Source organism: Cervus elaphus, chromosome 11, assembly GCF_910594005.1.
Source record: "Cervus elaphus chromosome 11, mCerEla1.1, whole genome shotgun sequence".
Lineage (NCBI taxonomy): Eukaryota > Metazoa > Chordata > Mammalia > Artiodactyla > Cervidae > Cervus > Cervus elaphus.
The window spans coordinates 56,506,351-56,519,901 of NC_057825.1; the positions used below are offsets into that span (position 1 = coordinate 56,506,351).

Genomic DNA, 13,551 nt, shown 5'->3' on the forward strand with positions numbered 1-13,551 from the left:
AGGAGACAAGATGTGTCTGTGCTTGTGGAGAAGAACATAAAGTTTTGTCCTCGAGCTCAGGAGATCTGGATTTGAGTCCTTGTTCTATCACTTCGCTGCCTCTGTGTGTGTATGCGTGCACGTGTGCACATCTGTGCACAGTTGCATCCAGCTCTTTGACACCCCGTGGACTGCAGCCTACAGGCTCCTCTGTCCATGGGATTCTCTAGCCAAGAGTAGTGGAGTGGGTTGCCATTTCCTTCTCCAGGTATCTTGCCGACCCAGGGATGGAATCCTCGTCTCTTGTGTCTCCTGCATTGGCAAGTGGATTCTTTACCACTAGCACCACCTGGAAAGCCCTCACTGCTTCTACAATCTCACTTAACCTCTTTCCTCTTTATTAGACTGATAGCTTATGTCATGGGTTGTGGAAATTAGATAGTATGAGGGCTTTGAACTCTGTAAAACAAGGTTTACTTGTTATTTTTAAGGTCCGTACCTTTAAGCAGTGTCTTAATTGAGACACTGGATTTAGATATCTTTATTACTGGTGTATGTTAACTACCATTGTGTCCAGTGGTCTGCTTAACACTGTAAGGAATATTCAAAAAGTATTACATAACAGTGTTTAAGGAACTTTATTTGGATAATGAGGCCAGAGTTTTACAGTTAAGAGGGAAAAAACCATGGCCGTGGAATAGTACACAGCATAATATCAAAGGGCTTCCCTGGTGGCTCAGACAGTAAAGAATCCGCCTGCAATGCAGGAGACCTGGGTTTGATCCCTGAGTTGGGAAGATCCCTTGGAAGAGGGTATGGCAACCCACCCCAGTATTCTTGGCTGGAGAATCCCCATGGACAGGAGCCTGGGGTTGCAAAGAGTCGGACATGACTGAGTGACTAAGCACACAGCCCACTTAATATTATTAGATAATAGTGCTTCTGATTGGTGTAAATGCTATCAGTTCAGAAGAATGGGAAGAGAAGGAGCCCTTAGAACGAACTGCTTAGGGTGGGCTGTTTCAGTTCCACTGTAGAGCACTTGGTCGGTAGTTACTCATCCCCAGTTACATGTGAAACTGGGCTCCGTCTTGTGGGAGTTACAGAGGACAGGCAGTCATCCTCATGCTCCAAGCACATTCTGAGTAGTTGGGGAGGTGAGCCCAGTGTGTTTTTAGAGTGTGAGGCCGTGTATACGGTAAATGCTGATTGAAGGATACCAACAATAGGGTGGGATTTGAGACAGGGACAGGCTCTTCTGACCTGTGGGCAGTTTCAGTAACAGAGACTGAGTGAGGAGAGTAGGAAGATAGGATGGGGTGCTAGGAGAGGAGGTCAGCAAGAACAAGGATGCAGAGGAGTGAGAATACAAGAGGCATCCTGGGAATAGTGAAGAATCAGAGTGGGGAGGTAGGAAATAGAAGGATGAAAATTAAGCTGGACTCAGGTTTTGTAGAGTCAGGGCTCTCAGGGAAGGTGGTAAACTGAGAAGATACTGAAAGACTTGGGTTGGAGGCGGTGAACAGGGAAAGGACAGGGATATGATCTGAGACCAGTTAGCATTTTGGGTGATTCGAGTTGGGAGTGAAGTTTGACTAGAGGCAAGAAGACAAGTTAAGGTTCCTTGTCAATGTGTGACTGATGAAATAGGGGCCTGTTCTGGGGTAGTGGTAGAGATGTAGAGACCCAGGCGTAGAGTCTCCTGAGGGAAGAAATTACCAGGACTTAGTGCAGAATAGGAGAGAAGGGCTGGAAAAATCAAAGGTTCATCTAGGGTTCTGAGTATAAATGACAGACAATTATAGAACCAGGAAGGAAATGGGAAGTTCAGGAGAGGGGAAGGTAGAAATTTGGGTTTGATTTTTAAATAAGAAAGCCACATTCAAATGCTATAAGAAGCCCTATCTGGTTCACCTATTCATTTCAGAGATAAATCGATGTCTCGATTAATTCTCTATATTTCGAATTTGAAGGGAGTGAACAGGCTCTCTCAAAATATCTTGTTGTATTAGTTATATCTTGTTAGTATTAGTCACTAAGTTGTGTCTGACTCTTTGCAGCCCCATGGACTAGTCCGCCAGGCTCCTCTGTCCATGGGATTCTCCAGGCAGGGATACTGGAGTGGTTGCCATTTTCTTCTCCAGGGGATCTTTCCAACCCAGGGATCGAACCTGAGTCTCCTGCATTGGCAGGCAGGTTCTTTACCACTGAGCCACCTGGGAAGCCCCTAAAAATATCTAGCAGACATTTAGAAACTTGTTCCTGCATCTTCCCTCTCCTCTTCTCTGGCCAGGTCTTACCTCACAGACTACTGTAGACCCCCGTTCCTTCCCTGTGCCCATCGCATTGGTCTGGCTCTCTGCTCCAGGAGGGCTGTTAGTTTGTGCCATCTCAGTTAGCTCTTAAAGATAAACTGAGGTGATTTGTTTTCTCTTGTGTTTGGACTTGCAGCCCCCTTGGCTGTGATCTGGTGCAGTGGATCCGCATACCCATCTGTGAATCTGCCTTTGGGGTGGACGAACAATGCTATACTTCCCTTTACTATATACATTTGCCAGCTGTTAATATACCAAAAAGTTTATTTTGTTTTCAGGGTGTACTTCTTCTAGGGAAAAAAAAAAGAGAGTGTGCTTCCTCTGAGTATATCTCTGTTGAGTGGTTACTGTGTCCTAAGTGCCGAGGTAGCTCATGAGAAGCCCGAAACCTCAGTAGGCGACAGTTTGGCTTGCTACTCGGGCTTCCCTGGTGGCTCAGACTGTAAAGAATCTGCCTGCAGTGCAGGAGACCCGGATTCAATCGCTGGGTTGGGAAGATCCTCTGGAGAAGGGAATGACTGCCTACTCCAGTATTCTTGCCTGGAGAATTCCATGGACAGAGGAGCCTGTTGGGCTACAGTTCTTGAGGTCACAAAGAGTCAGACACGACTGAGCGACTGACACTAACTATGGTTTGCTACATACAGTATGAAATAGCCCTTTATTGCCCTTTATTATTATTTTTAATACCAACCTTTTTAGAGTTTCAAGTTTTTCTGTTTTAATATCTTGCAAGCATATCCATGTTACCTTGTCAATGACTTCTTTTTTTTTTAAATTGGAGGTTAATTGCTTGACGGTGCTGTGTTGGTTTTTGCCATACATTTAACATGAATCAGCCACAAGTATACATATATCCCATCCCTCTTGAACCTACCTTCCAACCCTGCCTCCATCCTACTCTAGGTCATGACAGAGCCAGAGCACCAGGCTGAGCTCCCTGTGTTATGCAGCAGCTTCCAATTAGCTACCTATTTTACACAGTGTCAATGACTTCTTTTTTTTTTTTTTTAATTTTATTTATTTGGTTGAATTGGGTCTTAGTTGTGGTGCTCTGGCTCAGTAGCTCTGCAGCACCTGGGATCTTAGTTCCCTGACCAGGAATTGAACCTGCATCCTCGACACTGGAAGGCAGATTCTTAACCACTGGACTACCAGGGGAGTCCCAATGACTTCTTTAGAATCAGTCCTGTCCTTGAAATTGAGATGGTGTAGTACACAATCTATTGTTTTTCTATTCATTCAGTAAATAGTTATTGAATGCCTAATATGTGCTGGCCTCCATGCTAAACATGGGAAATTAAATACTTATGTTTTCTACCTTCAAGTAATTTCATGGGGGTGAGAGACAAATAAATATTTACAGTGTAGTGTGAAACCCTGGTAGAGAAGTACAAGAAGCTATGCAAGCAAATATTTTTCTAATTTACTGTCTCCAGGTAACTAATGGGCATAAACCCTGAAATGGATAGGCAGTGAAGCTAAAGGCAGAGCTTGAAGTCTTAACTGGGTTCTATAGAAACAATTAGTGTTGTATGCTTAGTTGCTCAGTCGTGTGTGACTCTTTGTGACCCTGTGGACTGTAGCCTGCCAGATTCCTCTGTCCATGGGATTCTCCAGGCAAGAATACAGGAGTGGGTTGTCATTTCCTTCTCCAAGTAATCTTCCTGACCCAGGGATCAAACCCATGTCTCTTGTGTCTTATGCATTGCAGGCAGATTCTTTACCACTGTACCACCTGGAAAGCGAGGTAAAATCAATTTAGGAGTTAGCGCGCATATGTGTAATTTAGTTTGGCAGGTGTCTGATTTTGGAGGAGACCATGCGTATTCTTGGAGAAGGCAATGGCAACCCACTCCAGTGTTCTTGCCTGGAAAATCCCATGGGTGGAGAAGCCTGGTAGGCTACAGTCCGTGGGGTCGCAAAGAGTCGGACACGACTGAGTGACTTCACATCACATGCCTATTCTAATTTCTGAGAATATCATGCTTAAATTTTGTTTGTAAAAGATACTATTCTATTGCCCTAAAAGGAAGAGTATCTTTAACTTAGACCAACTGTGTATGTTGACTCTTTGCTTGGATTTAAGATCGATTATTGCCATAATAATTATTTTGCTTGTTGAATCAAGTCAAATGATAAAAGTGACCTTAAAAATAGTACTTTTGTGTTACAGCCACTTTGGAAGATGGTTTGGTGTTTTCTTACAAAACTAAACATTATTCTTACAATAAAAGGCAGTAGTCAGTGTTCCTTGGTATTTACCCAAAGGAGTTGAAACTTATCTCCACACAAAAACCTGGACCTGGATGTTTATGGCAGGTTTATTCATAATTGCCAAAACTTGAAGACAACCAAGATGTCCTACAGTAGATGAATGGCTAAAGTGTGGTTATACCCAGACAATAGACTAAATAAAAAGAAAAGAAAAGAACTTTCAGGCTGTACATTTGTGGAGGCAGGGTATACTGGGAAATCTCAGTGCCTCCCTCTCAATTTTGTTGTAAGTATAAAACTGATCTTGAAAAGTAGTCTTTGAAAGAAAAGTGTTTGTGGTGACAGTAAAAGGTGAGTGATTTCTTTTCATACTTGTGTATGAGTCCTGAGTCCAGGGAGGTTTATCTCATTGCCAGCCAAACTTGGCACAGAATTTCATCCTGGGTAAAAAGTGACCACTCTCCTAGTGGCCAGCATGGATCCCAGCGTTCACCTTCAGCTCTGGTTGTTACGGTAAAGATGGCTGTCACAGTAACTGCCCAGCTTTCCTTCTAGGAACTGAATCCAGTTAGTTTCCTTTCATAGAGAAGCAGGTTTCTATTTCTCTTAGAAGCAGGTTTTGTTTTCAGACAAGTAGATGGAAAGAACATGAGGCCTCTCCCTTTAGGACTTAGAAGATTGGTCTCCGTCGGTTTGGTGATTACAGTGATTTCCAAACCTGTTTTTACCTTTGGCTGCTTTCCACCAAATCCATTTGAAAATGCATTAGTGGAATCCTCTCTGAACAGGGCTTTCCTGGGGTTCTCTTTCAGATTATGCCATTATACTTTTCTTGTGCTTCCAAATACTTGGTAGAATTTATTCTCCTTGGGGCACACTGAAAACTCAGTGTTAATTAATTGACCTTCTATTCCTCACATCTATGATTTATAAACGTCGCAAACTGAGTCACTAAAATTCGAAAATGTCAATGGATTTTGAGGTCGGGGTGTAGAAGTTCAACTGGCAAATCCCAAATGACCTCTCTCCAGCTTGAGCTTTGCTCTTGTGTTCCTTAACCTTTTGTTTGTTGTCTACTGACTGTAGAAATAAACATGTCCAGATGGTACGGTTCGCATTTTTTAGGCTTTTTAAAAAATTAAAGTTCACATACCACAAGATCACCCTTTGAAAGTGTGAAATTCACTAGCTTTTAGTACATTCAGAGTTGTGTAGCCATAACCATTATCTGATTTGAGAACATTTTCTTCGCTCCGGGAAGAAACCTCTCATTCACAGTCATTCTCCATTCCACACTTCTCCAGCTTTGGCAACTATGAATCTCCTCGCCTGTTCTGGACATTTCAGATAAGTAGAATCAAACAATATGTGGCCTTTTGTGTGGCGTATTTCACTTAATGTTTTCAAGGTTCATCCATTTTGTAGCATATATTGGTGCTTCCTTCCTTTTTATAGCTGAATAATACTCTGTCGTATGGATTTGCCACATTTTGTTTATCTGTTCATCATTTGGGTGTTTGAATTGTTTCCATTTTGGGGCTCTTAAATGCTGCTGTGAACATGTACAAGTTTGTGTATGGATGTATGTTTTCATTTCTCTTGGGTATGTACCTACAGGTGGAATTCTTGGCTTATATAGGGTAACTTTGTTTAACTTTCTGAGGAATGTTTTCTACAGCTTTTGCACCACCCCTCAGCAATATATGTGGGTCTAAATTCTCCACATTCTTGCCAACACTTACTGTTGTCGTATACCTTTTTTTTGTTATAGCTATCCCAGTGGGTGTGAAGTAGTTTCTGACTGTAGTTTTGGTTTGCATTTCCCTATTGATTAATGATTCTGAGTACCTTTTCCTGTGCTATTGGTTATTTGTATATCTTTTGTTTGGCCATGCCACACGACTTGTGGAATCTTAGTTCCATGATCAGGAATTGAACCTGGCCATGGCAGTGAAAGCACCAAGACCTAACCGTTGGACCACCAAGGAATTCCCATTCTATCTTATTTGGAAAAAAAAATCTATTCAAATTCTTTGCCTATTTTTAATTGGATTATTCATCCTGATATTGATGAGTTGTAAGAATTCTTTTTGTATACTAGATACTAGACCCTTATCAGATGCATGATTTGCAGCTATTTTTCTCTCATTCTGTGGGTTCTGTTTTCATTTTCTTGGTAGTGTTTGAAGCACAAAAGTTTTAAGTTTTGATGAAGTGAAAATTGCTCAGTCGTGTCCAACTCTTTGCGACCCCATGGACTGTATAGTTCATGGAATTCTCCAGGCAAGAACACCGGAGTGGGTAGCCTTTCCCTTCTCCGGGGGATCTTCCCAACCCAGGGATCGAACTCAGGTCTCCCACGTCGCAGGCGGATTCTTGACCAGTTGAGCCACAAGGGAAGCCCTTGTTTTGATGAAGTCCAATTTAATTATCTTTTTGTCTGGTTGCTTTTGGTGTCATATCTAAGAAACTATCACCCAATCCAAGGTCAAGAATAAACCCATTTTCTTCCAAGAGTTTGATAGTTTCAGCTTTTAATTTCTGTCTTCATTCCATTTTGAGTTAATTTCTGTCTATGATATGATTTTTTTTTGCAAATGAGTAGCTAGTTATTCCAGCACCATTTGTTGAGTATCACTTCCTTTTTAACTGTCATCTCCCCCTTTATTTACCATCAATCTATATACTTACATTAATAGCACCTGCAAATGTGCAGGGTATATAAGACTGTGGAGTATACAGTTTAAGAACTTGTCTTCCCTTTGCTTCTTACATCTAGTTGAGACTGATGATGGTGTATATATCTGAAATTGTTAAATGGTGTTTGATTCTGTGCCAGAGGAGTGGTGGAGAAAACAGAATTCATTAGGGATTGAGAAGACTGAGCAAGTCTGTGGGCAGAGAAGTTCAAAGAGAAGATAAAGCCATTGAGATTAGATAAGGGTTAGATACAGAAAGAGAAGAAATGGCCAGGACAGAGCTTACTGAAGCAATTAGGTTCTTTTGGCCCACAGTATTTATAGGACATGTTTTAGACAGATTTAAAATTTTTTCCTGGCTTACCAGGTCTCCCTTAGCCTAAACTCCATCACTAGAAATTGGAAGCACCTGATACATACTTTGTGCAGTTGTGTTTAGAAATAAGGGCAATTTCTGTTTTGGCCATCCCATATTGAATTGGGTACCTTATGGATACATTCTTCTGTTCACTTATTTTTTTACTTCTCTCAGTGGTTGTCATAAATGCTGGAATGCTTTTCCTCTGTAGGGAAGGAGAATGTAATTTTACATCTACCCTTGCGAGTTCTTGGCTGAGACTCCTATAATAAAAAAACAGACTAACTAGAGAAAAGCTGTTTGTTAACACGCATACTTCATGTGCATGTGGGAGATGCACTCAGTATTCCAGGGAGTAGTGAGTAACTCAGAGAGGTGGCTTAGAACTCAGGCTTACAGACAGCTTCAGCTAAAGACAAAGGTAGGTGTGGGTAGGCCAGTAATGGGGAGGTTAGCAGGAAAAGCACAGTAAACAGGGGTAAGGTTTTTTATATCTAAGTCTGAGCTTTCATAAAAATTTCTTGTGATTTAGGAGAAGGTAATGGCAACCACCCAGATAATCACAATGGTGTGATCACTCACCTAGAGCCAGACATCCTGGAATGTGAAGTCAAGTGGGCCTTAGAAAGCATCACTATGAACAAAGCTAGTGGAGGTGATGGAATTCCAATTGAGCTATTTCAAATCCTGAAAGATGATGCTGTGAAAGTGCTGCACTCAATATGCCAGCAAATGTGGAAAACTCAGCAGTGGCCACAGGACTGGAAAAGGTCCATTTTCATTCCAATCCCTAAGAAAGGCAATCCCAAAGAATGCTCAAACTACCGCACAGTTGCACTCATCTCACATGCTAGTAAAGTAATGCTCAAAATTCTCCAAGCCAGTCTTCAGCAATACGTGAACCGAGAACTTCCAGATGTTCAAGATGGTTTTAGAAAAGGCAGAGGAACCAGAGATCAAATTGCCAATATCCGCTGGATTATCAAAAAGACAAGAGAGTTCCAGAAAAACATCTATTTCTGCTTTATTGACTATGCCAAAGCCTTTGACTGTGTGGATCACAATAAGCTGTGGAAAATTCTGAAGGAGATGGGAATACCAGACCACCTGACCTGCCTCTTGAGAAACCTGTATGCAGGTCAGGAAGCAACAGTGAGAACTGGACATGGAACAACAGACTGGTTCCAAATAGGAAAAGGAGTATGTCAAGGCTGTATATTGTCACCCTGCTTATTTAACGTATATGCAGAGTACATCATGAGAAACGCTGGGCTGGAAGAAGCACAAGCTGGAAGAAATATCAATAACCGCAGATATGCAGATGACACCACCCTTATGGCAGAAAGTGAAGAGGATCTAAAAAGCCTCTTGATGAAAGTAAAAGAGGAGAGTGAAAAAGTTGGCTTAAAGCTTAACAGAAAACTAAGATCATGGCATCTGGTCCCATCACCTCATGGGAAATAGATGGGGAGACAGTGTCAGACTTTATTTTTTTGGGCTCCAAAATCACTGCAGATAGTGACTGCAGCCATGAAATTAAAAGATGCTTACTCCTCGGAATGAAAGTTATGACCAGCCTAGATAGCATATTAAAAAGCAGAGACATTACTTTGCCAACAAAGGTCCATCTGGTCAAGGCTATGGTTTTTCCAGTGGTCATGTATGGATGTGAGAGTTGGACTGTGAAGAAAGCTGAGCACCGAAAAATTGATGCTTTTGAACTGTGGTGTTGGAGAAGACTCTTGAGAGTCCCTTGGACTGCAGGGAGATCCAACCAGTCCATCCTGAAGGAGATCAGCCCTGGGTGTTCATTGGAAGGACTGATGTTGAAGCTGAAACTCCAATACTTTGGCCACCTCATGTGAAGAGTTGACTCATTGGAAAAGACCCTGATGCTGGGAGGGATTAGGGGCAGGAGGAGAAGGGGACGACGGAGGATGAGATGGCTGGATGGCATCACCGACTCGATGGGCATGAGTTTGAGTAAACTCCATGAGTTTGTGATGGACAGGGAGGCCTGGCGTGCTGTGATTCATGGGGTCACAAAGAGTCGGACATGACTGAGCGACTGAACTGAACTGAACTGAACTGAATGGCAACCCACTCCAGTATTCTTGCCTGGAGAATCCCAGGCTCCCAGAGGATCCTGGTGGGCTGCCGTCTATGGGGTTGCACAGAGTTGGACATGGCAGTCATTCTTCTCTTCCTCATACAGAGATACCCTTAGAAATGGAGGTTTATTTTATACATTTAAATTTCCCTTACAAAAGGGTAACTTCTACTGTTTTCAGAGCTTCTCCTTTTCTCAGAAATAATCAGCTCAAGATCATCCTTATGCCAAAAGGCTATTTTGGGGTGGCATATTCAGCTACCCTTCCCCCGCTTCTTTCAAGTTTTTGCCCAGATGTCACTTCCTCAGTGAGGCTTACCATGTCCACCTGTTGAAGATTACAGTGGCTCAACCCACAAACACTCTCCATTTGTTTTACTCTGGTCCCCTGCCCCTGCCAAGAGCACGTATCCTCTTTTGTCATATTGTGTAATTGACCGACTTCGTATTTATCTTGCTCACCAGAAGTTATGGTTTGCTGGGATTTTTGCCTGGACACAGCTGTACCTGTCACATAATTGAATGCTCAATAAATAGCTGTTAGATGAATGAGGATCCTAAGACTGCTTTTACTTTTGGGCTATTCTCTTTCAAATTCTTGGGCTCTATCCCAGACCTCTTGAATCAGAAACTCTGGGGATGTGGATCCATCTACTTTGTCTTAACTAGACCTCCAGGTCACTCTGATGTAAATTATAGTTTTAAGAACCACTCAGTAAGGTTTCAGGAGCTAGATGTGTTGCTTACAGGTGTGGATGTGTAGGTCTATACTTGAGGTAACTTGATAAGTATAACTGAATACAAATTCAGAGAGACAGAGAATACAAATAAAGAGAACAATCTCTTTTTGGACTTCTCTTTCTCTTCCTCCTGCTGCCCTTTCCTGAGGAGGTAGCACAAGGAAAGAGGCTATCAGCTGTAGTAACTTTCTGTTGATTTATCAAGGAAAAAAGGTCCCCAAGACTGCTTTGTTGTTGAGTCCCTAAGTCGTGTCCGACTCCTTGTGACCCCCATGGACTCCTGCACACCCCACTTCTCTGTCGTTCACCATCTCCCAGAGCTTGCTTAAACTCATGTCCATTGAGTCAGTGATGCCATCCAACCATCTCATCCTCTGTTGCCCCCTTCTCCTGGCCTCAGTCTTTCTCAGTACCAGGGTCTTTTCCAGTGAGTTGGCTCTTTGCATCAGGTGGCCGAAGTATTGGAGCTTCAGCTTCAGCATCAGTCCTTCCAATGAATTTTCAGGGTTGATTTCCTTTAGGATTGACTGGTTTGATCTCCTTGCAGTCCACGACTACTGTAGATTCCAGTAATACAGGAGGAGGCACTGGACTCCGCAGGTGGTCACACTCATACTCATGGCTAACATTTGTTGTAGCAAAAAGGTATGAGACAAGCAGCCAGGGAGAAAAGCACAGAGGGCATTGTCTAGAGGAAACCAAGAGAAAGCTGCAGAGAGTCCCCTCCCAGTGGAGTCAAATAGGGCATACTTAATTCCTCTAGCATCAAACACTAACAAGTATGACGTGTTATGGTATTCCCCTGGTGACTCAGTGGTATAGAATCCACCTGCCGATACAGAAGACGCAGGTTTGAGCCCAGGGTCAGGGAAGATCCCCTGGAGAAGGAAGTGGCAACCCACTCCAGTATTCATGCCTGGGAAATCCCGTGGACAGAGGAGCCTGGCCAGATACAGCCCATGGGGTCGCAAAGAGTCGGATACAGTGGCTAAACAACAACAACGTGAAGTGTTTATCTCCGAGGGAGGCTCATTTGGAGACATAGTCTTCTGGTGTTTAGTGGGTACTGTCATGTAGGCACCCTCTGTCTAGCAGATACCAAAATTCCAGCCTCCCAGAAGAAAAGCAGTTCAGCACAAACCACATTTTATAAACAGTTTAGGCACAGCAAGCCATTCTTAACCAGTCAGAGTGGTAGGAACCCTCCTGAAATCCAAACTCCCAGATGCCCACCAGAGACCAACCTTGCAAGCCAGTCTGAGGCTGCTAATTCTTAGAAAGACCTGCTTGCAGGGTGCGCCCTTGGCGGGCATCTGGGAACTCGAAGTTCCAGAGAGTTCCTCCCACCCTGACTGGTAGGGATGGCTCACTGAGGCTTACAGGTGGGGGTATATAAACTCTTTTCTGCTATGTTCACTGTTTCTTCATATTATCTAAAAAAGTTTGTTTTTTCTTCTTTATGTAGAACATAAGGCAATTAGACTTCTCTCTTCTTAGGAAATTTAGTAATAAAATGTTGTGAGAATGACTTGGACAGTTTAAGTGGATTGAGTAAGTGAGTTTATTCACTTAGACATATTTTCTTAAAAATGCCTTGGCAGTATTATTCAATTTAGTAATTACATAAGTGATTTATGTCATAGTAATATTTTAAAATGTATTCCAAACGATACAAAAATTAAAATATCTTTCTTACTGTTCATTTGAAAAATATCACCTATGGATGTTACCGTCTGTTTCAAAGTGGACAGTTGATTTTTCTTCACGTCTAACTTTTCATCTTCCAGAGGGCCAATGTGATAACTTGCCATCTTTGGGTTTGCTTTTGTGAATAGCCAGTCTTCTTTCTTTCTTTTTTTATAGGTCAAGATGCTGAATTATCAGGGACACTTTCACTTGTCTTGACACAGTGCTGTAAGAGAATAAAGGATACTGTTCAGAAGTTGGCCTCTGACCACAAAGACATCCACAGCAGCGTTTCTCGGGTTGGAAAAGCCATTGATAAGGTATGGTGTTGTCGGGAGTGTTTGGTATGTTCTAGCATCATCCACCGTTTCCCATGACTGCTTTCATCACATTAGCTTTCTCATTGTTTATACTGTTTCTTTCATCCTTGCTTTTAGTAATATGGTGTTACTATGGTCCTCTTAAAGTTCCGTGTTGCTGTTATTTCAAAAAACAAGAATAAAAGCAAACCAAAACCCTTCTCTCTTTATAGCCTTTTTTTTTTTTTAAACCCATTTTCTTGTGTGATGACCACTCATAATGTCAAGGTGAGTCAGTTTCCAAATTTTTAACTTACTCTGAGGGAGTTTGTTTATAGAAGTAACTTTTCCTTCTTCCTGAGTAATTCCCAGGGTGTGACTCGGCCTCTGTTATGGGATGATTGGGGTAACAAAGCTTGCATCTGTCTGCCCTGCGTCATCCTACTCTCCTTGTCTTCCTGTGAGCTTGCTGGTCACTTTGCTTCAGTGTTGTTTGCCCTGTGAGTGGGTTGGTTGCTAGCCAGCAGAGCCGGCCACTTGAGTTGAGTGATTTTCTTATGACATCTCTTAAATCTTTGACTTGGAGGTTTGCTTATAAGCAGTTACCATTTTTAGCACTGGGGCAGTTTTGCCCTTGGAGTTCTTAGTCTTAGTAGAGCCCAAGAGAAGTGGCTTAAGGTTACTGTGTGATACCTAGGAATGTTTCAGCTATTGGGGAGTGTGTGACTGGTTGTGGACATTTTTGTTCACATGTTGTAAACTTCTGGGAGAGTAGGAAGAAATTTTGAGGAGAGCTTTTTGTAGCAAAACATGTCTTACGAGTTGCTCCATCTGTATGCATGAGGACAGTAGCTGTAACATGGAAACTCGTGGAATCCAGAGAATGGCTGTTAACTCATGCACAAACCTAACTGTTAGAAATAGTCTGACAAAGGGGTAGCGTTGGCCGGCTAGACTCAAGGCAGCCCGAGTGAGAACTGTAACATGGATGCTTTTAAGGAAGTATTGCTAACTGGTAGGTACGGTATGGCAGGACTGAATGGCTGGGCCTCCAGAAGTGTTAGTGACCTTTGGGAGAGCTCGCACCACTCCCAGTGTGCTGAGGGCTTTGCCGCAGCGAAAGAGGCCAGAGAAGTGGTGTTGGCTGC

The 13,551-nt window shown here is 42.6% G+C and overlaps 1 protein-coding gene across 1 annotated transcript in view; it reads left to right on the forward strand.

Moving 5' to 3' along the window:
• The window catches only part of RMND5A (required for meiotic nuclear division 5 homolog A), a 61,694-nt gene that overhangs the window by 7,777 nt on the left and 40,366 nt on the right, over positions 1–13,551 (forward strand). Inside the window, exon 2 of the mRNA XM_043917825.1 lies at positions 12,282–12,424. Within this exon, the coding sequence (XP_043773760.1) occupies positions 12,282–12,424 (143 nt within the window). The remainder of the gene's footprint in view (positions 1–12,281; positions 12,425–13,551) is intronic.